The 25,174-nt window shown below is 41.6% G+C and overlaps 1 protein-coding gene across 4 annotated transcripts in view; it reads left to right on the forward strand.

Moving 5' to 3' along the window:
- Positions 1 to 25,174, forward strand: part of LARP1B (La ribonucleoprotein 1B) — a 277,107-nt gene that overhangs the window by 47,579 nt on the left and 204,354 nt on the right. For all 4 annotated transcript variants that reach the window (XR_004538886.1, XM_033939051.1, XM_033939069.1 and 1 more), the window contains one exon: positions 15,433 to 15,604. Coding sequence is in view for 3 of the 4 variants with exons in the window: in XM_033939051.1 (XP_033794942.1) it covers positions 15,433 to 15,604 (172 nt within the window). In the remaining variant the exon portion in view is untranslated. The remainder of the gene's footprint in view (positions 1 to 15,432; positions 15,605 to 25,174) is intronic.

A 25,174-nucleotide genomic window follows, 5' to 3' on the forward strand; every position in this document is an offset into this window, starting at 1 on the left:
AATCTAGCAGAGGGGGAGCTATACAAGGTTTAAATCATTTGTATGAATCCAGAATCAATGACAAACCATTCCACTGCTTAATACATGAAGGTCCATTCCACACGATCAAAGGCCTTCTCTGCATCTAAGGACACAGAGAAAGCTGGATCATTTATGGTTTTTGATAAATTTAACATATGAAAAGCCAATCTGGTGGAGCGTAAAACTGTGACTGAGTTCAAAGAAGCGTGGGATGAACACAGAGGATTTAGAATCGGAAAATAATATTAAATATTGAACTAAAGCCAGTACTGGGCAGACTTGCACAGTCTGTGTGTATATGGCCGTTTGGTGAAGGATGGGCTGGGGAGGGCTTCAATGGCTGGAAGGATGTAGATGGGCTGGAGTAAGTCTTAACAGAGATTTTGGCATTTGGAACCCAAGCACAGTACCGGGTAGAGCTTTGGATTCTTGCCCAGAAATAGCTAAGAAGAAAAAATTAAAAAATTTAAATTGAATCAGGTTGGGCAGACTGGATGGACCATTCGGGTCTTCATCTGCCGTCATCTACTATGTTACTATGTTATGTTACTATGTTCAAAGAGTGCCTTTGAGCAACAAACCCTGTTTGATGCATACCTATGATATGAGGGAGAGCCTTAGCTAAGCGTAAAGCCAATAACTTAGTCAGAAGTTTAGCATCCACATTTATCAAGGAAATAGGCCTGTAATTTGAAAACAACATAGGATCTTTATTTGGCTTAGGTAAAACAATAGTTAGGGATTCAGCCATAGTACCTAACATAACCTTCATTCAGTTGTGTCCGATATAAATTTAATAAATGAGGTAATAAGGAATTTTGAAATGATTTATAGAACTCTACAGTATATCCATCATCATCTGGAGCGGATCCAACTCTAAGGGACTTTAAAGCTATTTGTATTTCTTTCAAAGATATAGGCATATCAAGGGATTTTTTTAATATGCTCGGGAATTTTTGGACCTTTAATTAATTTTAAAAAATCTAACCCACAAGTTCTTTATTTGAATAGAGCTTGGAAGAATACAAAGGCTTCATCTAAAGCACGGCAGATGATAGGTTGTATCAAGAGAAGCTTCGTCAACAGGAAACCTGAAGTCATGATGCCATTGTACAGAGCCATGGTGAGACCTCATCTGGAATACTGTGTGCAATTCTGGAGGCCACATTACCGTAAGGATGTGCTCAGAATTGAATCGGTTCAGCGGATGGCCACCAGGATGGTCTCGGGGCTAAAGGGTCTCTCGTACGAAGAAAGATTGAGCAAATTGCAGCTCTACACTCTCGAAGAGCGTAGGGAGAGGGGAGACATGATTGAGACTTTTAAGTACATCACGGGACGGGTCGAGGTGGAAGAGGATATCTTTCTTCTCAAGGGACCCTCGACCACAAGAGGACATCCGCTCAAACTCAAGGGAGGGAAGTTTCGTGGAGACGCCAGGAAGTACTTCTTCACGGAGAGAGTGATTGAGCATTGGAACAAGCTTCCAGTACAGGTGGTCGAGGCACGTAGCATCCCAGACTTCAAAAACAAATGGGATACCTATGTGGGATCCCTACGAGGTCATGCCAAGGGATAGGGTCACTAGGACTTGAATTGGCGGGTCAGTAGAATGACAGTATAATTATTGTACTTTAGGGGTCAGTAGACTTAAGAGGGTGGGTAAATGGTGTGGGCAGACTTGATGGGCTATGGCCCTTATCTGCCGTCATCTTTCTATGTTTCTATGTTTCTATATGTTCAAAATTGCTTTAAAATATTTCCAATTTGAGATTGAGTTACCCCATTCTCGTCCTTAATAGCCACAATCTTTATTTTCCTTTTTTTTTTGTTTTGCTTTAGCCAATACTCTTCCCGCTTTATTCAAGTTTCCATAATACTTGCTGCATAAACAACTCCTTTCTAGCCAATTTAGATGAAATCTCATTATAATTACATTTAGCTTTCAATAGGGCCTGTAAAGTACTTTGTTCCCATTTCACAACCAACTGTGACTCTAAGCTCTTAATAACTTGTTCCATATTAGAGAATTTCATCTTTAGTTTTTTCCTAACATGAGCCGAATATGAAATTATTTGCCCTCTCATGGTAGCTTTAAAAGCATAAATAATCATATAAAGAATATAACCCACTAAATATGGAAAGTGCAACACAAACTTAAATCCTAATCCAGGAAAAGGCCTCAGAATTGGAGCCTACGCGTAGTCCTATCATGGACTGAACTGTCAGCGTAGTAAAGCACTCCACGCTCCAATCATAGGCCAAAAAACCTGGAGTCTATAAAGTTTTTTTCTAACTAAATATTAATTTTTGTAAACTTTTTTTCTCTCTAAGTTAAACCCTAAAAGTCCATATTAAAATATTCATATCAAAAATATTCAATTAAATAATGTTTTAAATAAACCTTCAGGGTGTATATTCTGCAGTTACTTTATTAACATAGCCTCACTAACTAAATGTAGACGTTGCAATTTCTTAAGGTTAGAGAAATGAAAGGCAACATAGTAGCAAATGGTCAAAAAGTCTCATAATGATTTTACAATTCACTTATCTTAAACAGTGTTCATTTGTAGCTTTAGGAGACAAGTCGCAGTCTAATGCCTGTGCACTGGCTATGCCGCCGACGCGGCAGCGTTTCGTGGACAATAATGTAAGTCCACTGCTTCAGGGCTAATAGCCAAAGTACATTAAGGCATCTAGAATATAGCAAATAAAGGCATTAGTGTACGTTCTATATAAAGAATACAGTAACAGATGTAACAATACTCACTGCGTGCATGTCAGCTACCAAACATTCTCTAGCAAAAATAAAATGGCGACAGCGTTTAATTTATGCATTTCCATTCAAGGAAGTGGTCATGTGACACTATGACCTCACAGTCATGTTCAAGTTAGAGCACTGAACTCCTATCAGAATGATGGCATAACTGGAAAGATATATTAATAAAAATGTTGCCATTCTAAATTTCTGTTAAGACCACACGGGTCTAAAATCCCCAATCGATTGATCCAGCATTGTTCACGCTGAGCTAGATACCGTCTATAGTCCCCTCCTCTGGTGTTCCGATCAACAATCTCAATAACAATACCCTTAAGAGAAAGGAACCCATGATTTTTGTCAATACAATGTTTTGCCAACGGGGCAGTAAGCACTTGATTTTTAATGTTACTCTTATGCTCAGTAAGGCGAATGTTAAATCTCCTAGATGTTTGTCCTACATAGAGCAATTTGCAGGGGCATTGTAGAATATATACGACTCCTTGAGACTTACAATTGGAGGTATGTTGCCTAAGATTCATAAATCGATATCTGATCCACCCGGTAGGCCTATTGTTTCAAATTGTGGTGCTTTACTTGAGGCCTCCTCAATATATATTGATAAATTTTTACAAACATTTGTCAAACTACTGCGTATATTCAGGATACTACAGAGTTCCTTGGTAAACTGGAAACGATCGTCCCGGACTCCCATTCAATTATGGTGACGATTGATGTATGTTCTCTTTATACAATCATTCCACATGCTGAGGCAGTGGACGTAATGAAAGAAACTTTGGAGAAAAGAATAAATCCTAAAGTACCAACTGAGTTTTTGCTTCAATTAGCCAACATTGTTCTTACAGACAGTTTTTTCATGTTCGAGAATTCCCTATTCCAACAAACAACAGGGATAGCTATGGTTATCACTATGGCCCCCTCGTTGGCGAATCTTTTTATGGATAAGTTTGAACGGAGCTGGATATATCCCTCTATATTTTTCAATAAGATTAAAATATGGATACGATATATAGATGATATTTTTATTGTTTGGAATGGAGATGAAGAAGAACTTATCCACTTCCTGCAATATATAAATTCATGTCATTCCAAAGTGAAATTTACTCACTCTTACAGTGTTGATAAAATCTCATTCCTTGATGTTCAAATAACCATACAAGATGGAAGATTTCAGACTGAAGTATATTTTAAGCCTACCGATTGTAACTCTGCACTTCTTTTTTCTAGTGCACATCCTTCTACCTTGAAGAAAAGTTTACTGTATTCCCAATTCCTTAGGATTAGGAGAATATGTTCCTCTACTTTAGAATATAAGAGGCAGGCTAATATACTGAAAAATGGATTTCTTCAACGAGGGTACCCTTTGAAAATTGTTACAGCGGCATATAAACGTGCATTATATAATCATCGTGAATATTTACTGATTCCCAAAAATAAAAACTCTTCATCTCAGGAGGAATGTGTGATGACTTGTGTCTTAACTTTTTCAAATGATAGTTATCAAACCGTTAGATCCCTGAGAAAACATTGGGAGATTTTAAAAATCTCAGGGATATTTCAAAATTTCCATCTAAGGATAGCATATCGTAGAAAACGAAATCTTAAAGAAATCTTATGTCCACCTATGCTTCCTGGATTGTTGAAATATACTGTCAGTTCTCCCCAAGGTCATCATGGCTGTGGCAATTGTCAAATGTGTATAATCATGATGAACACCAGTATATTTTGTAACCCTAGAGATAATAAAAACTATCAATTAAGACATACCTCCAATTGTAAGTCTTAAGGAGTCGTATATATTCTACAATGCCCCTGCAAATTGCTCTATGTAGGACAAACATCTAGGAGATTTAACATTCGCCTTACTGAGCATAAGAGTAACATTAAAAATCAAGTGCTTACTGCCCCGTTGGCAAAACATTGTATTGACAAAAATCATGGGTTCCTTTCTCTTAAGGGTATTGTTATTGAGATTGTTGATCGGAACACCAGAGGAGGGGACTATAGACGGTATCTAGCTCAGCGTGAACAACGCTGGATCAATCGATTGGGGATTTTAGACCCGTGTGGTCTTAACAGAAATTTAGAATGGCAACATTTTTATTAATATATCTTTCCAGTTATGCCATCATTCTGATAGGAGTTCAGTGCTCTAACTTGAACATGACTGTGAGGTCATAGTGTCACATGACCACTTCCTTGAATGGAAGTGCATAAATTAAACGCTGTCGCCATTTTATTTTTGCTAGAGAATGTTTGGTAGCTGACATGCACGCAGTGAGTATTGTTACATCTGTTACTGTATTCTTTATATAGAACATACACTAATGCCTTTATTTGCTATATTCTAGATGCCTTAATGTACTTTGGCTATTAGCCCTGAAGCAGTGGACTTACATTATTGTCCACGAAACGCTGCCGCGTCGGCGGCATAGCCAGTGCACAGGCATTAGACTGCGACTTGTCTCCTAAAGCTACAAATGAACACTGTTTAAGATAAGTGAATTGTAAAATCATTATGAGACTTTTTGACCATTTGCTACTATGTTGCCTTTCATTTCTCTAACCTTAAGAAATTGCAACGTCTACATTTAGTTAGTGAGGCTATGTTAATAAAGTAACTGCAGAATATACACCCTGAAGGTTTATTTAAAACATTATTTAAGTGAATATTTTTGATATGAATATTTTAATATGGACTTTTAGGGTTTAACTTAGAGAGAAAAAAAGTTTACAAAAATTAATATTTAGTTAGAAGAAAACTTTATAGACTCCAGGTTTTTTGGCCTATGATTGGAGCGTGGAGTGCTTTACTACGCTGACAGTTCAATCCATGATAGAACTACGCGTAGGCTCCAATTCTGAGGCCTTTTCCTGGATTAGGATTTAAGTTTGTGTTGCACTTTCCATATTTAGTGGGTTATATTCTTTATATGATTATTTATAATTTGGACCACTTGGGTAGTTTGGATTTAGCTTTAAAAGCATCCCATAACATTTCTAATGAAATTTCCTCTGAAGTATTTAGTTGAAAATATTCATTTTTACTTGAAATTCCTCTAAAAAATTTTCATCAGCTAGCAATGCATTATCAAACCTCCAAACAGGTCTATAATTTTCTTTATCAAGTTTAAATTCAATCCACGCTCCACCATGATCAGATAAAATGATTGGATCAATAGTGGCTTTCCTAACCTGTTGTACAAATGTATCAGATGCAAATACAGTGGTGCCTCACACAACGAACTTAATTCGTTCCAGGAGCAAGTTTGTTATGCGAAAAGTTCGTTATGTGAAACGCGTTTTCCCATAACAATACATGTTAAAAAAAATAATTCGTTCTGTAGCATAAAATATGCTAAGATGACATAAAAAAAGATAAATTTTTGGTTATTATTTTTATTTAGATACATCTAAAAATATAATTGTTTTTTAAAACAACACACATTTTTTAAATTTAAAGACAGACTAAGTAGAGTCTAATTTTACAGTGAGAGAGGGCAGAGTCTCAGCGGCAAAAACTGGGACTTAACTATTCTTTTTTTTTTTTTTTTCTACCGTGTTTCCCCGATGATAAGGCAGGGCCATCAAATAAGACAGCCCCCCCTTTTTAGAAAAAAATGTAAAATAAGGCACCCCCCCACAAATAAGCCACCCACCGATACCTGCGCTTACCCGAATCGGGTGGTACGGTGGGTGACTCCGTGTGGTCCCTGGCACCCCCGACACGATCGGGGCAAGAGGGAGCTCAAGCCCTCTTGCCCCCCCGACTCCCCGACACGATCGGGGCAAGAGGGAGCTCAAGCCCTCTTGCCCCCCCGACTCCCCGACACGATCGGGGCAAAAGGGAGCTCAAGCCCTCTTGCCCCCCCCGACTCCCCGACACGATCGGGGCAAAAGGGAGCCCAAGCCCTCTTGCCCCGCCGATTCCCCAACTCCCCGACAATATCGGGCCAGGAGGGAGCCCAAGTCCTCCTGGCCACGGCGACCCCCTAACCCCACCCTGCACTACATTACGGGCAGGAGGGATCCCAGGCCCTCCTGCCCTCGACGCAAACCCCCCCTCCCCCCAACGACCGCCCCCCCCAAGAACCTCCGACCGCCCCCCCAGCTGACCCGCGACCCCCCTGGCCGACCCCCACGACACCCCCAACCCCCTTCCCCGTACCTTTCTGTAGTTGGCCGGACAGACGGGAGCCAAACCCGCCTGTCCGGCAGGCAGCCAACGACGGAATGAGGCCAGATTGGCCCATCCGTCCCAAAGCTCCGCCTACTGGTGGGGCCTAAGGCGCCTGGGCCAATCAGAATAGGCCCGGGAGCCTTACGTCCCTCCTGGGGGCAGGGCCTGAGGCACATGGTCGGGTTGAGCCCATGTGCCTCAGGCCCCGCCCCCAGGAGGGACCTAAGGCTCCCGGGCCTATTCTGATTGGCCCAGGCGCCTTAGGCCCCACCAGTAGGCGGAGCTTTGGGACGGATGGGCCAATCCGGCTTCATTCCGTCGTTGGCTGCCTGCCGGACAGGCGGGTTTGGCTCCCGTCTGTCCGGCCAACTACAGAAAGGTACGGGGAAGGGGGTTGGGGGTGTCGTGGGGGTCGGCCAGGGGGGTCGCGGGTCGGCTGGGGGGGCGGTCGGAGGTTCTTGGGGGGGGGCGGTCGTTGGGGGGAGGGGGGGTTTGCGTCGAGGGCAGGAGGGCCTGGGATCCCTCCTGCCCGTAATGTAGTGCAGGGTGGGGTTAGGGGGTCGCCGTGGCCAGGAGGACTTGGGCTCCCTCCTGGCCCGATATTGTCGGGGAGTTGGGGAATCGGCGGGGCAAGAGGGCTTGGGCTCCTTTTTGCCCCGATCGTGTCGGGGAGTCGGGGGGGCAAGAGGGAGCCAGGCGGAGAGAGGGCAGTTAAGCGCAGTGCCTGCGCGGAAGGATGCAGCTCGGGCAACTTCGTTGTGTGAAACGAAGTTCGTTGTACGAATCAAGACATAAAGTTCGTTGTGCGCAGCGTGCGCTGTGCGAGGCGTCCGTTGTGTGAGGCACCACTGTATATAATCTATATGTGAAAAGGATTTATGAACATGGGAATAAAAGGAAAATTCCCGAGCATTAAAATGAAGAATCCTTCAAATATCCTTCAACCCACAAGATTGAGCCAAGTTATCCAAACCTAATGATTTTAACATCCTACTAGGTTTTTATCCAGCAATGGATCCATTACTGCATTAAAGTCCCCCGCCACCACTAAATCAGAGGCAGCCAGAGGTAAAATCAACTGTTGTAGAGACTTGAATAATTCAGTTTGATTTGAATTAGGGGCATACACATTTATAAGCTTGAAAGTACGTTTCCCCATGCTTATGCTCACCTGAACCCATCTACCTAAAGCAGTGGTCTCAAACTCAAACCCTTTGCAGTGCCACATTTTGGATTTGTGGGTACTTGGAGGGCCACAGAAAAAAATAGTTAATGTCTTATTAAAGAAATGACAATTTTGCACGAGGTAAAACTCTTTATAGTTTATAAATCTTACCCCCCCTCCCCCATTCAATGAAAACAGTTTTAAAAGACATCTTCAAAACTTAAAAATTGAATTCCAAAACTTGCATACTCCAACATATCTAACCCTTATGAACATCATAGAAACAATACACATCCTTAGATCTCTATATACCTTCCCCCTCCCCTTTGTATAAAATGAATGCCTGAAAGCACCCATTTAGATCAGAAGCTCAAAGCCCTTCCCCAGGCATCTCCTGTTACTTTTCCATAAAATTCAACCTTCTATCCCATTCTATTATAACATACTCAAAATCCCCATTTAAAAATTAAACATAATAAATTAATACTCTATAATAGAGCTTAACACTCTTAATGACCCATCAATTCCATATGATCTTATTAGAATTTATACTGTTACAATTAACCCATATATAATAATCATATTTGTATAGATCCATATGTAAAAACCTATTAAGAACAGATCTATTTACATACCCCCTTAACACAATAAAACCAATTTCTTCTGAACTAACACTTAAACATCCAAATAATTTCATAAATTTTCCCCCCCCCAAAAAAATTTAGTAATTTATTAACTACCCACGTATTTAATCCATCCTAGCACATCTACAACATACATCCATTTAAAATTCACTAATTTAATATTAGGCCTTCATAAAAATATAAATTAATCAGATCATCCGACACAATTCACCTCGTATCCAATTCATCCTTTACATTCTCACTTTATCGCATCTAACAATGAATAATATTCTGTTAAACCCGCTATATCCCAACCCAACCCCACATTTAATAACTATACTCATTGCTTCTGAAAATTTAATTGTAAAACCATATACTTCCCAATATAATACTAAATTAAAAACAACTTATCAGCATTCAGACTTCATCATCCACACAAACTCTCTTCTTATTCCCTATACCACATAAATACTCCTATAACCTTAAATTAACCCAAATTAATTGCCAAAACTATTCATGTTCTAAAGCAATATCATATAATACTGGATCAGAGTAAACCCCTCATTATTTCCTTCAATTTCATTTCCACCTGTAAACTATAAATTAGAAAGAAATCTTAAAATGATGAAGATAAACAGTTCAGCACAGAACCATACTATCATCTAAATCCGGGACCTTTTCTCTTTATATCCAGAGCTCCATCATATTAACATCTTTTTCTTCTTCTTTCTTCTTGATTTGCATAGCAGTTAGAAACACAGAAGGGACACCCAGTAGTGGTATTCTCTGGACCCTGAGTCTCAAACAAATTTCTGACCATCTTTTCGTGTTCTAGCTCCTCTATTCATGTCATCCATTCAGCTTTAATAAAGTCCTCTCCATAGTAATATAGTAGATGACGGCAGATAAAGACCCGAATGGTCCATCCAGTCAGCCCAACCTGATTCAATTTAAATTTTTTAAATTTTTTCTTCTTAGCTATTTCTGGGCAAGAATCCAAAGCTCTACCCAGTACTGTGCTTGGGTTCCAACTGCCGAAATCGCCATTAAAACCTACTCCATCCCATCTAAACCCTCCCAGCCATTGAAGCCCTCTCCAGCCCATCCTCCCCCAAACGTCCATATACAGACACAGACCGTTCAAGTCTGTCCAGTACTGGCCTTAATTCAATATTTAATATTATTTTCTGATTGTAGAATTCTCTGTGTTCATCCCACGCTTCTTTGAACTCTCACCGTTTCCCTCTCCACCACCTCTCTCAGGAGCGCATTCCAGGCATCCACCATCCTCTCCGTAAAGTAGAATTTCCTAACATTGCTCTCGAATCTACCACCTCTCAACCTCAAATTATGTCCTCTGGTTTTACCATTTTCCTTTCTCTGGAAAATCATATAAATCTTTAAAACAACACCAGAATTTACTTGTGCCGCCTCCTTCTGATCCGTTTTGCCCTGCAGTTGAACTTCCTGTTTCAAGCATAGAGCAGAGAGAAGAGGGGTCGGTATGACATCAGGTATGAATCTGCATGTAATTAAACTAATGAGATGGATGGAACTTTCCTTTAGAATTAGACTCCTTTCCATTTAAATGAGAAAAAAAACTGCTCACAAAGTTCTTTTACAGTTGAAACCCCCCCCCCCCCACTGCAGACAGTTGAAACTTCAAATTCCATGTATTAAATCATGTAGACACAAAAATATTAAATTCTTCTAAATCTTCTCAGATATCCCACCAAATAAACTCAGTCCCCCCAAAAAAATCAAAGGTAATAATAATCAAAATCACATAAATGTCACTGTTCTCCACCCAGTTAATGACAGACCCAATGCAAACCTTTAGGACATAGGCATTGCCTGCTGATATATATATTTCCTTAATTCCTCAGGATCTTCATATTGTGTCATATGATTTGCATGTGTGACCTTCATAATGGCAGGGTATAGAAGGCCATATCTCGCCCCAATTTGCTGTAAATACGCTTTGAGTGATAAAACTTTTTTTCTCCTGTTAGCCGTTGCTCTAGCAAAATCTGGAACAAACAGTAGCTTTGAATCCTTATATCTTAGGTTTGTATTTTCCTTTGCTAGACGGAGAATTTCTAATGCATGTTGATATCGCAAAACACTAAAAATTAATGGTCTAGGAGATAATACACAGTGTATTTTTCATATTAAGTGGTAATTACTTTGTATTTGAGTAAGCGATATTTTGACCACTTGGGTTGATTATATTTAGTTTATGTACTATTTTATTTGGAACATTTATGAGATTTAAGAGTCAAATTTCGGCAAATAACAATAAACTTTTATTAATACTGACGGGGGTTGCCATTCAACATATTACTGGAAATTGGAAGGATTATACCAAACTTAATTATACCTTTTGGTGGAATTCAGTTTGTCATATTTATAAAATGGAGAGAGTGCTTGCTCTTCAGCAAGGAAGTTATAATAGATTCAAAAAGATTTGGGGGCCATTGATTGCATATTCTAATGATTAGACACTTTGGACACCTTGTTATTACATAGGAATATAATTAGTGTGGGGATAGGGAGGTATGTTATGTGATTTAATGAATTTATTATTGAAGATTGGGTTGGGTGGGGGGAGGGGAGTCTTTTTTATTACGGAATGGATAATAATTGTTAAGAATGTCAAGTGATTTGTACAAATTATCTGATTGAATATTGTACACTTGTTGCAAGAGTCAAAAATGAATAAAGAATTATAAAAAAAAAAGAATATTAAGTTATAACTTCTACATGATATTTTACATGAAATCTCTGGTCCAGAAAATGTGTGTCTTTGAACATCTTCTATCCAACGATCTTCTCGAAACTACGAAGTACATAGCATGCTCAGTTTTTGATGTGACTTCAAGAATGTCAGCAGTATCCATAGCCATGTTCAGGCAAACATGGCTAAGAGTCTCTGACCTTGATGCCAATGTTCAGGAGTGCTTGGCCAACTTCCCATGTCTAGGGGATGATTTCTTTGGGGACAAGATAAGAGGAGGCAACCCAGAAGATTAAGCAATGTGAGGACTCCATGACCACATTATTGTTCTTAAAAACAGCTAGACAATGTTCTTACAAACTTAAACGTTCGTCCTGTTACAGTAAGCGCAGATACAATCCACGTTTATATATCCTCCCATCCTTCTGCTCAAAAACATCAAAGACAATAAAGAGCTCAGAAACCTCAGTCTCGGAGACCCAGTAAACATAGCAGTCTTTTTTACTCCATTTTAGAGAGCCTAGCTAACGTTCCACACCCTATTCCCCATACTCTCCCCATAAGAGGCCGTCTCGCTCGTTTTTTCATTGCTGGTCCCTCATAACAACCGATCACTAGGTCCTTCAGGGCTAAGTCCTTCATTTGCAAAAAAATCTCCAAACCATCCTCCAAAAGAGTCTTCTTTCAACTCCCATCAGACCACCTTCCTTCACCAAGAGCTCTCAGCCCTCAATGCCATTGAACAACTACTTCAGATCTCAGACCAACAAAAGAACATTGGCCTCTCATCCAGATGTATCCAGATTTTTAAAGGGAGCATTACGTCTGCTTCCAACAATACGGCACCCTTTTCCAGAGTGGAATCTGAATCTCATCCTGCAAGCTCTAGCCAAAGTTCCATATGAACCATCGGAGAAGGTGTCGGTAATGGATGTCACTGTGAAAGTAGCATTTTTGGTGGCTCATGTGTGCATATGAGTATTGGAGTCACAAGTTCTATCCTGCAGGGAACCTTTTCTCAGAATATCTGAGACTGACCTATTAGGGGGGGAATTCAAGATGGCGACGGAGCTAGTTGCATAGCTGAAGGCTCTCCCTGCATCGGCAATTTAATTATCTTTTACCTTTTCACGTCTTGTTCTTCAGAATGCCCAAGCACAGAGGGAAACAGAGGGGTGGTTTTCCTGCCTCCTCCGCCACCTTGCTAACGCGCCAGACAGCAATAACATCATTTGCTGTCCCGGTTGTTCAGGGCGTTCCGGCTCATCGAGAGGGACCGATCTCGACTTTGGGAAGCGAAGTCTCGCTTAGCCCAGTTGGTCCGGGAGTTCCCCCACGTCCAGGGAGAATGTCGGGGATGCCGACGGCGTCGCAGGAAACGGCGGGGACATTAGTAACCCCGCCTGCGCTGTCTAGCTTACCCCTGACCCCGGAGGCAGTTCCAGTCTCGCTGGATCTATTACATCAATCGCCAGCGACTGGGGAACGCGGAGTTCATGGCGGTTCAGGAAATGGAACATTATTCCTGATTTGGAGATTTCAGTTTCATCTTTTGCTTCCCTCCTGACTCCGCTGAAGAAACCATCAGTGAATGACTTGGAAGCACTCTGGGAGGCTATTGAAAACCTTCATAAGGTATGCTCCTATTTTATTACAGCCTTGCAAACTTCTTCATTATGATTGAAAAATATTGATGGGAAAATTCAACACCAAGACCAGAGACTAGATAAATTTGAGAAACAGGTCTCAGATTTACAGAAATTTTCTAATCTTCAAGTTAAAGATAAAGCAATGTTGTCCAGAAAGATTGAAAATCTGGAAAATGCCAATAGGAATTTAAATTTAAGGCTAATTAATTTTCCAGTTACCAGATTACAATCACCCAAGGAACTTTTTCATCAGTTCTTAACTTCAGTCTTAAAGTATCCAGAGACTTCAATGCCTCCTTTACAGAAATTATACTATCTAAAGCAATGAACCAGGACTTAGAAAATCAACAGATTGAATTAGACGTAACAAATATTCTTGAGTCTTCATATTCTGAAATTTCTGAAAGGGCTACATTGCTTATGACCTTTGTTTTTTTCAAGACAAAGAAGCAGTTCTTCATCTATTCTTTAGGACTGAGAATGTTGAATTTTATGGTTTAAAAATAGCTATATTTCCTGATATTTCCAAATGGACGCAATTGCATCGTAAAAGATTTCTAACGTTACGTCAATCTGTATTGGGGGTAGGTGCTACCTTTCAGCTGCGCTTTCCATGTAAATGTTGTATTAATTATCAAGCAAACAGATATGTTTTTTATGAAACCAATCAATTACAATTTTTCTTGGAGGGTAAAGTGGCTTCCGTATCCCCTCAGATGCCCAATGAAGTCACCGACCAGACTGTATAGTAAATATACAATCAATGTGCTCTGTATTTATGTTATGAAATATTGATTGTTTCTTGTTATAATTAGCTACCCCTGATATCTGCTTGATTCTCTCTCCTTAGTTGTGTACTGCTAAAATGGTATTGTATATGTAATATTTAATATCTTATTACCTATTGTATATTATTATGTTTCTTTATCAAAGAATTTCTTTTGATATAAAATAAAGGTAAATAAATAAATAATTAAAAAAAAAGAATATCTGAGACGGGAATAGTATTCTGTACAGTCCTGTCCTTGCCGAAGGTAGTGTCCAATTTTCATGTCAACCAGGAGGTCCAGTTGCCTTCATAAACGCCTTTGGGATCTAAGAAAACTGACAAGATTATGAAACTGCTAGATATGTACAAAGTATTGCTACATTACCTAGAAGTTTCTGAGTTTCGGCTGTCAGATCATCTTTGTGTTAGTGGGCACTAGCCACTGGGGACAACAAGCTTCAAAAGCGACCATTTCCAGATAGATTTGAAAGGCCATTTCATCGGCTTATATTGGGAGTGGTAAGATACCTCTGACTTCCCTGTAGGCCCACTCCACTAGAAGCATGGCTTTCTCCTGGATGGGAGTCCATGGCAGTGTCCACAGAAGAGATTAGTAGAGAGGCTACATGGTCCTCTCTCCATACATTTACAAAACTTTACAGGGTGGATGTAGAGGCAAAATTGGATACTACTTTCGGAGCTTCAGTACTGTCAGCAGGCTCATATGTCCCACTGGTTCAAGACTGATGTTTCTATTGAACTAGAAGGAAAGATTATGTACCTACCTTGTTAATATTCTTTCAAGGAGATAGGACGTCAGTCTTAAAGCCCGCCCTGTCAGATGACTTTGTAGCCTCCCTTTCTACCTCAGACTTGTCTATAGCATCAGACAATTTGCTTCTTCCATTGGCTTGTAGCAAGAGCTGAGATGAGAGAGGCTCACCTTTCTCAAGAAAACAGGGGATATCTGATAGAACCTTGTGACTGTTAGTGTAGGCTGCACTCAAGTAGGTGGCCTGTATTCCACACCGTTATGGGTTATAAAGTGTTCATCATTGTTAATGTTATTGTTTTGTGTTATGAGCAGAGTAAACTTGCTTCTCGGGGAGAGTCCCTGTGCCCCTCCCTCTTAGGTTTTTTTCTCTAGGGCTGACCACCTGCTTTGATACAAATTGAGGAATACAGGACAGCAAAGGGAGAAGGGAGGCAGAGAGGAAAAATGCAAATGAGGCTCTCTACACATACACATGGGTGAAGGTGCATAATCCCACTGGTTCAAGACTTGACATTCCTGTCTCCTAGAAAGAAGATTAACAAGGTAGATATATAATCTTCAAAGAAACAAACAAACAAAAAAAAATCCTACTTCCTTGATGTTCTAACATATTACAAGCTGGATTGCTGCTATCTTGGAAAATGAGTATTTTTAAGTCAATGTGGTAATTTCTTTTTTCCTAACCTTGTAATTTATTATGCTTTAAATCATGAAAAAATCTCTCATACTTACAGTGTCAAAACATCATAAATCAACAACCTAAACTGCAGAGCAGGAAGGAAAGGAAGGATGAGAAAGCTGAGAGGAAAGAGAGCAGCGAGTACAAGGAGAACCGAGAGCTACAACCAAGTGCGGGGGAATACGGCAGTGAGGATGAGGCACAATCAACCATTCAAAAGAAAAAAGGTCAGTCTTTCAAAGGAAGATGCTGCTTCTTTTCAGAGAAAGCCCTAAAGTTTACAAGTGAAGCTGTTTCAAATAACTTTCCTTTGAATGTATGTATATGCATTGCTTGGGAAACCATAAAAAAAATATGTAATGTAGTCACTGCTATGGGCTCCCAATTTACTAACATTTTGTATAAAAATGTCTTACAGAATTGACCCTTGCAAGGGGCTGGCTGCTTAAAAAGTTCTCAGCCACTTTTCTTCTTTTCAAAACTTTTCTTCTTTTCAACATCTTCTTTGTGACACACATGAAGGGGTGGGTAATGAAAATAACTTTTACACAATATGATATAATATGATATACAATATGTAATGTATGATTGGAAAGTATTAGAAGGGTGGGGGGAGGGAGAGGGGATAAAAATATATTTAGAATATTATGTATTAGATATAAAAGTGATATTGTGTATTCATTAATTGTATTTCAATATTTTGTACACTTTATGTAAAATTTGAAAATGAATAAAAATTATAAATCCTAAAAAAAAAAAGTTCTCAGCCCAACCAACAAAGTTGGGACAGTCCATCAAGGGCTAAACACTTAGTCCAGTGATTTCCCACTTTTTTCATTTCGTCAGAAAAATACAGAACAAAAAAAGTGGAAAATCGCTGGACTAACAGGAGGATTCTTAAAACTCACTGGTAAAATCCGGCGAGTCGATGTAGTGGCTGTAATGAGAGCGATTTTTATTTTACGGGCGATTCTCGGCATAAGAGCATGCAAATTATATGCATGCTATTTGTGCGAGGAATCACCAGTAAAGAGTGGGAGGAACTATGGCACAGTGGAAGGATGCCCACTCCCTCCTGCCAGTGGAGTTGTCCTCCCACCCCCCCCCCCAACAACCTTCTGATACCCCCAGCAGGAGGGATGCCCACTCCCTACCGCAACTGCCTCCGCTGGCCGCTGGAGTCCCCCCAACAATCCCAGCAGGAGGGGTTCCCACTTCCTCCTGCCCCACCTTTAGGATGAAGGCTGGCCAGAGGGATGTCTCCTCCCATCCGGCTGGCAGGCCCGCCTTCTTCCCAGTGCATCTTGGGATGCACCAGGGAGGGGCCTATGGCTCTGATTGGTCCAGGTGTTTAAGGCTCCTCTTATGGCCTTAAGAACCTATGGGAGGGACCTTAAGCACCTGGACCAAGCAGAGCACTGGGAAGGGGAAGGCTCGCAATTTTGATGAGGTGGTCCTACTGGCCAGAGGGAGTAGGCATCCCTCCAGCTGGCCTTTGTCCTAAAGGTATGGGTTGGGTGGGTACCCTGGCAGCAGGAGGGAGTAGGCAGCTCTTCTACCGAGGGTGTCGGGAGGCTGTTAGGGCAGCAGGAAGGAGTGGGCATCTCTCCTGTCAGTTTTCAGGGGGGAGGGTGGCCCTCGAAAAGCGATGGGAGGGAGAGGGCTTTTCCTTCTGCCGGAGGTGTTGGACCACAGCTTCGGTGGTGGCAGAAGGGTGTGACCATTCCTCCTGCGAGGGGTTGGGAGAGCAGAGGCGGGATGGAGTGGGCATCCTTCCTGCCATCCTTCGATTCAGGGTTTCTTTGTTTTTTGGGAGGGGGAGGGTCTAAGATGTCAAGCCTTTTTTTGCTCTCAGTGCCTGAGCCAATCAGCACTCAGGCACTGACCAGAAAGTAAAGCTACAACAGCTCAGACCCTGCTGGAAAATTTTGCCCACAAATGTGGCACAACGAGGTTAGGAAATCACCCGGCGATGATAAAGAATCTCCCAGAGTGTTCCTTTAAATATTGAGTCCATTTTGCTACCATTTTAATATTAATGACCTCGTTGTACTGCATTTGCATGGCAGAGTCGGACATTGCTAGGAAGCTCAGAAAATACCACAGTGAGCCGTTCTGAGAATCAACTGGTAAAATACTGCCCCGCTAAACTGTCTGGAACCGGTTTAGTGACCACCATAAAAGGCACGGTAAGTTTTGAGAATCTTCCTGTAAGTGTATAGGATGGAGACTGCCCCAATTTTGTTTGGGCTGAGAACTTTTCAGTGGCCCCTCATAGTAGTAGCACTACTACTACTTATTTCTTTAGCACAGAAAGGCGTACTTGGCGCTGTTCATATAATATTCAATAGACTGTCCCTGCTCAGAAGTGCTTACAGTCTAATTTGGAAAGACAGGACATGTCAGGGTTGGGGAGTTTCTGGTAGGAGGAATGATACAATGGGTATAGGTATCTGATAGTGCGGGGAGTTAAGAATTGAAAACAGCTTCAAAAAAGTGGGCTTTTAGCATAGATTTGAATACTGCTAGAGACGGAGCATGACGTATTCACTCTGGCAGCCTGTTCCAGGTATACGGAGCGGCAAGGAAGAAAGGAGGAGTCTGGAGTTGGTGGTGGAGGAGAAGGGGTATAGATAAAAGGTACTGATGACGGAGTTCACAGAGGGGAGCCTAGAAGGAGATAAGTAAAGAGAGATATTGAGGGGCTGCAGAGTGGATGCACTTGTAAATCAGTAGAATGCGTTTGAACTGTATTCAGAAGTGATTTGAGGAGAGGAGTAATGTGAGTGTGGCGGCTCTCTTGGAATATGAGTCATGTAGCAGCATTTTGAATGGATTAGAGTGAATGGATGAGCAGAAGACCTGAAAGAAGTACGTTGCAGTAGTCTAAATGAGAGGTGATGAAAGTGTGGATAAGGGTTTTGATAGTGTGCTCGGAGAGGAGAGGTCAGTTTTTGGTAATATAGAGGAGGAAGTGACAGGTTTTAGCAGTTTGTTGGATCTGAGTGGAAAAGGGGAGAGAGGAGTCAACAAGCACCCTGAGGTTGGGAGTTGACAAGACAAGGAGGAGGAGAGTGTTACCCACAGAAACAGAACAGTGGGAGAGGGGAGGTGAGTTTAGGTGGAGAAATAAGGAGTTCAGTTTTAGCCATATTCAGTTTTAGATGACAGTGAGACATTCAAGCAGCAATGTTGTACAGGCAGGCTGAGATTTGGGCCTGAATTCCTGTAGTGATATCTGGTGTAGAGAGGTAGATCTGGGAGTCAGTAGCATGAAAACCATGGGAGGAGATCAGTGCATTGAGAGAGTAGGTATTTATGGAGATAAGGAGAGGACCCAAGACAGAGCAAAGTTCTAGGCATCATTATTGACTCTTCTCTTTCGTTCAGTGACCATCTCAATTCCTTGGTAAAGTCATGCTTTTTTAGCCTCCACATGCTGAGGAAAGTGAGATCCTGCTTTCACCAACAACTTTTTGCCATCCTTGTACAATCTATCATTCTCTCGACTAGACTACTTGTAACTCCATCTATTTAAGTCTAACCAAAAAAAGTCTCCAAAGATTTCAGCAAATTCAGAACACTGCGGCCAAGCTGATCTTCGCAAAAAGCAAATTTGATCGTGTTTCCCCATTTCTGTCCAAACTTCACTGGCTTCCAGTAATTCCCAGGGTTCATTTTAAATGCGCCTGCCTAGCTTTTAAGATCCTATACGGCATCCTCCCTTCCCTAATTCCACTCTCTTGGAACTCCTTGAGTCCCGATACCACCAGGTCCACCCAAAAATTTTAACTATCCTTCTCCTCACTAAAAGGTATCCTCTATGCGGGAAGATTAGGGAAATCTCTCTTCTTCAGAATCACAGAGCTTTGGAATAACCTTTCTGCCCCACTACGAAATCTGGGCTCCTTCCAACTATTCCGAAAGAATCTAAAAACTAGGCTATTCACAAAAATGTAAGACTCTCTTCCCCCCTATACTCCAACCCCATTATGCTGTTCCTTCCTTATATTAAGCTGTTCTAAACCGTGCCGAGCTCTATAATTATGGAGAGGATGCGGTATATAAACTTAAGGTTTAGTTTAGTTCATCGATACAGAAGGTTGGCAGTAAAGGAGGATGCACCCTAACATACATTGAAAGTACAATGGGAGAGAGCGGAAGAAAACCAGGAGAAACAGAACCCTGGAATCCCAGAGAGGACAGCATATTGAGGAGAAGGTGCTGATCAACAGTTTCAAAGGCAGCAGACAGATTGAGAAAGATGAGGATAGAGTAGAAGCCATTTGATTTGACCAGGAACAGGTCGTTAGAGACTTTAGCAAGGGTAGAATGGAGAGGCTGAAAGCCCGAGTGAAGTGGGTAAAGAATTTCTTGAGAAGAAAGGAAGTCCAGGCAGTGGTGGTGAACAGCACATTTGAGTACTTTGGATAAGAAGGAAAGGAGGGAAATGGGGTGATAGTTGGAGGGGAATGTGGGGTCTAGTGAAGGTTTTTGAGGAGAGGTACGTAAATTTTGGCTTCCCAAACCTGTCCCTGTTGGATTTTAGGATGTCTATAATGAATATGAATTATGTACTATTATTTCACTACTGAAGAACTGCCAGATAAGTACTGTGATAGTGAAGCTGATATAGAAATGACTGCTAAGACTTTTGTATTGTTTCCTAATTTCTGTGTGCACTGTTTTGAACAGAGCTCATTGGTGACTTTTTTTTACATACTTAGGCATTTGGTTTCTAAGTACACACCTTTTGAAAAGAAGTGTTTTCAGAGATGATTTTTTGTTTTGTTATAAGTCACCCTTTTTTTTTTTAATGAATATGCATGAAATAATTGCAAATGTTAGGTCTGAGTGTAGAGTCCCCAGGACAGGTTTGGGAAGTCCTGCCCTAAGTGTGTTTGAGTTTGCTAGGTGCTTTAAACTGCATGAAGAGTTCCTTTGACTTTCTATCTCCATCATTAACTCCCCAAATTGTATTTCTGTCTTGAGATTTCTTAAACACATGTTTTATCTAGTATGTGAGATGTAGCATTTTATGTTCTATTTGATTTCTGCTTTGATCCTGGTACATGAAGCACCAGGAGTGTTCAGGCATTTCATTTTCTGCATTAGCTGAGATGGCCTTACCACATTTTCTTGTACCACATTACCACACACAGAAGAACTGTGTCTGAAACATTGCCCTAAAGAATGAAGAGAAGCATCTCTACAGCTAAACTAAAACCGATTTCCAGTACAATAGGTGAGACATTCTAGACCAGTGGTATTCAACCCAGTCCTCAGGAACCACCTGGCCAGTCAGATTTTCAAAGTCTTCTATATTCATTGTGGATATCCTGAAAACCCGACTGGCCAGGTGGTCCCTGAGGACTGGGTTGAATTCCACTGTTCTAGACCATGGGGCTGTTTCCTTTACCCCATGGACTGCAGAAGAGAACCATTCCAGGCTTACCACTCCGCCTCTAGAGTACTTCACGGGCTAGTTTAGCTCCTCCCATCAGTCTTTCTCTTCAGCATGCATGGCTGCAGGTGTTAGTTCTGTTCTCCCACATTTATTATTATTATTTTTTTTTTTTTAATAAATCTTTATTCATTTTTAATTCTTACATCAAGTGAATTATAAATAATAAAACAATTTTCACAAATCACTTGTAATTACAATCATATATTCTTATAAGATAAAAATAAATATCCCCCCTTTATCAATATTCCCATGACCATATGATACATACTCCCCATCCCAACCCAAATATAAACTAACCATGTGCTTAAGATATCTGATCATTAGAGTAAATAGTCAGTGGTCCCCATATTTTTTTAAAATTATGAAAATTTCCTTGTTGTAACACTATCATCTTTTCCACCTTATATATGTGGCAGACTGAATTCCATCAAAATGTATAATTTAACTTAGTATAATCTTTCCAATTTTGAGTAATTTGTTGCATGGCGACCCCTGTCAATATTAATAATAACATTTATTATTTTTAATTCGACATAGTTTCATCCCCTTTCGCGGTTCTTTTGCATTTCAAGAAATTTGAAGAGCTGCCTGCTTGAGAGTTCACAGACTTCAGTCTGTAGTATCTCTTTGGGGTACCTGTTAGCCAGTCTCCTAGTCTTTCTTGGAGCTCAGGGCTGTCCCTAACCTAGACCATAGGGTTATTTCCCTTTACCCACATGGACTGCAGAAGGAGAACCATTCCAGGTTTTCCACTCCACCTCTAGAGTACTTCACAGGCTAGCTTAGCTCCTCCCATCAGTCTTTCTCTTCTGCATGCATGGCTGCAGGTGTTAGTTCTGCTCTCCCACAGGGCTTTAAACTAGGTAAGTCGGGGGTGGGTACCCACTTTTACACCAGAGCAGTAAGTAACAATCCTGATGGGGCGAATCAAAACTCCACTTCTAAGTCTGAGGTAAGTACCCTTATTGCAAAAGAATCGCTAGGTGACACTTTAATTCAAATGGGTAGCTCACTACAGGAGATTAGTAAACAGAAAGAGTGGAGAGCTATGTATGTTAACGCACACAGCCTAGGGAATAAATTTCTAGAACTAGAAACAGAAATAGTTAATGCAGACCTAGACGTAGTAGCAATATCCGAAACATGGTTCACAGACTCTCATGGGTGGGATATAACTATACCAGGATACAACCTGCTTCGACAAGACAGAGAGGGTAAGTTAGGAGGAGGGGTAGCACTCTATATCAAAGAGAACATCAAGACAACCAGGATCACGGATGTCAAGTATACTGGGGAATCCATCTGGGTAAACCTGGCCAGAAGCGGAGAAAAATGCCTGTACCTTGGTGTGGTATACAGACCTCCAAGACAATCGGAGGACAAGGATGCAGAATTAATTGAAGACATTGAGAATATCACCTTACAGGGGGACGTTGTTCTGTTAGGAGACTTCAACATGCCTGATGTTGACTGGAACACACTCTCAGCGACAACTTGTGATAGCAGGAGGATATTAATGTCCATGAAGGGAGTACGGCTCAAACAAATGGTACTAGAACCCACTAAGGCCCAGGCCATCCTGGACCTGGTACTTACGAACGGGGAAAGCGTCTCGGGGGTCTCGGTGGGAGAAACGCTAGCCACCAGTGACCATAACATGGTATGGTTTAACCTTAAGAAAGGCTTCCCTAGGTCACAAACAAAAACAAAGGTACTCAATTTCCGGGGCACTGACTTCGCACACATGGGAAATTTCGTCCATCAGACGCTCCAGGTTCAAGAAGTAACTGATAATGTGGAAGCTATGTGGTCAACCTTGAAATCAACCCTTCATGAGGCAACTAAACGCTACATTAAATCGGTAACCAAACAGCAAAGAAAAAAGAAACCCCAATGGCTCACTGATGAGATCTCGTACCTCGTCAAAGAGAAGAAAAGAGCATTTCTCTCATACAAACGCACGGGGGAAAAAGAAGCAAACATTGAATACAGGACAAAGTCTGCAGCGGTCAAAACAGCAGTCAGGGAGGCCAAACTTCAAATGGAAGAAACTCTAGCGAAGAACATTAAGAAAGGGGACAAATCCTTCTTCAGATACATTAGCGACAGGAAAAAGAACGCAAACGGGATAGTACACCTTAGAACGCCAGAAGGGAACTATGTGGAAACAGATTCTGATAAGGCCAAACTACTAAATGATTACTTCTGTTCAGTCTTTACATGCGAGGCACCAGGGCACGGGCCACGTCTGGAAGCAAAGCAAAGCATGGAAGACCCATTTCAGAATTTTGAGTTCACACCAGCTGATGTTTACAGAGAACTGTCAAAACTCAAGGTGAACAAAGCCATGGGACCGGACAATTTGCACCCAAGAGTGCTCAGAGAGCTATGCGATGTTCTGGAGGTCACTAACAATTTTCGCCTTTCTGACAATCTTTCTACTGACGCATTCAATTAAGCGATCCATATGGATCCTTAGGGCCATTTCGTCCACCTACATTGTTGCAGGAAAACAATCTCTTGTTTCTGTCAAGGCGCATTCTACCAGGAGTGTGGCATCTTTGTGGGCCGAAGCACAATCTGTTTCTCCTGTGGAGATTTGCAGGGCGGCGACGTTGTTGTCTCTTTACACGTTTGCCAAGTTTTACAGAGTGGATGTTGCTGCCAGACGGGACTCAGCTTTCGGATCCTCGGTCTTAAAGGCTGGCGCAGCAAACCCACCCTGACTCGAAATTTCAAACCGTTCTTTAGATATGTTAGAGGGAAGCAGCCAGCCAGGGAGGAGGTGGGACCGCTGGACGATGGAGACAGGAAGGGAGTGGTGAAGGAAGAGAAAGCAGTAGTAGAAAGACTTAACATGTTCTTTTCGTCTGTATTTACAAATGAAGACACATCCAACAAACCGGAACCTGAGCAAATCTTCAATGGAGATCAAGCAGAAAAATTAACATCCATGGAAGTGAGCCTGGAAGACGTACGCAGGCAGCTAGAAAAACTAAAAACTGACAAATCCCCGGGTCCGGACGGAATCCATCCAAGGGTTCTGAAGGAACTAAAGGAGGAGATAGCGGAACTACTGCAGCAAATCTGCAATCTATCCCTGAAAACAGGCGTGATCCCAGAGGACTGGAAGATAGCCAATGCTACGCCCATCTTTAAAAAGGGATCAAGGGGTGACCCAGGAAACTATAGACCGGTGAGTCTGACCTCGGTTCCAGGGAAAATGGTGGAAGCACTTATAAAAGACAACATCGACGAACATTTTGAAAGAAACAAACTTCTGACAGCAGCCAACATGGTTTCAGCAAGGGGAGATCGTGCCTAACAAACTTATTGCACTTCTTCGAAGGAATTAACAAACGAATGGACAGAGGTGACCCCATAGACATCATATATCTAGACTTCCAAAAAGCCTTTGACAAAGTACCCCACGAACGCCTACTTCGGAAACTGAAGAACCATGGGGTGGAAGGAGATGTACATAGATGGATCAGAAATTGGTTGGCGGGTAGGAAACAGAGGGTGGGAGTGAAGGGCCACTACTCGGACTGGAAGAGGGTCACGAATGGTGTCCCACAGGGCTCGGTGCTTGGGCCATTGCTATTTAATATATTCATAAATGATCTAGAAACAGGGACGAAGTGTGAGATAATAAAATTTGCGGACGACACCAAACTATTTAGAGGAGCTCGGACTAAAGAGGACTGCGAAGAATTGCAAAGAGACTTGAACAAACTAGAGAAATGGGCGACGAGATGGCAGATGAAGTTTAACGTTGAGAAATGTAAAGTACTACATGTGGGAAGCAGAAACCCGAGGTGCAGCTATACGATGGGAGGGATATTATTGAAGGAGAGCACCCAAGAAAGGGACTTGGGGGTAATGGTGGACATGACAATGAAGCCGACAGCACAGTGCGCAGCGGCTGCTAAGAAGGCAAATAGAATGCTAGGCATAATCAAGAAGGGTATTACAACCAGAACGAAAGAAGTTATCCTGCCGTTGTATCGGGCGATGGTGCGTCCGCATCTGGAGTACTGCGTCCAATATTGGTCGCCGTACCTTAAGAAAGATATGGCGTTACTCGAGAGGGTTCAGAGAAGAGCGACACGTCTGATAAAAGGGATAGAAAACCTTTCATACGCTGAGAGATTAGAAAAACTGGGACTCTTTTCCCTGGAGAAGAGGAGACTTAGAGGGGATATGATAGAGACTTACAAGATCATGAAAGGCATAGAGAGAGTAGAGAGGGACAGATTCTTCAAACTTTCGAATAATAAAAGAACAAGAGGGCACTCGGAAAAGTTGAAAGGGGACAGATTCAAAACAA

The sequence above is a fragment of the Geotrypetes seraphini genome, chromosome 1, assembly GCF_902459505.1.
Source record: "Geotrypetes seraphini chromosome 1, aGeoSer1.1, whole genome shotgun sequence".
NCBI classification, from domain to species: domain Eukaryota; kingdom Metazoa; phylum Chordata; class Amphibia; order Gymnophiona; family Dermophiidae; genus Geotrypetes; species Geotrypetes seraphini.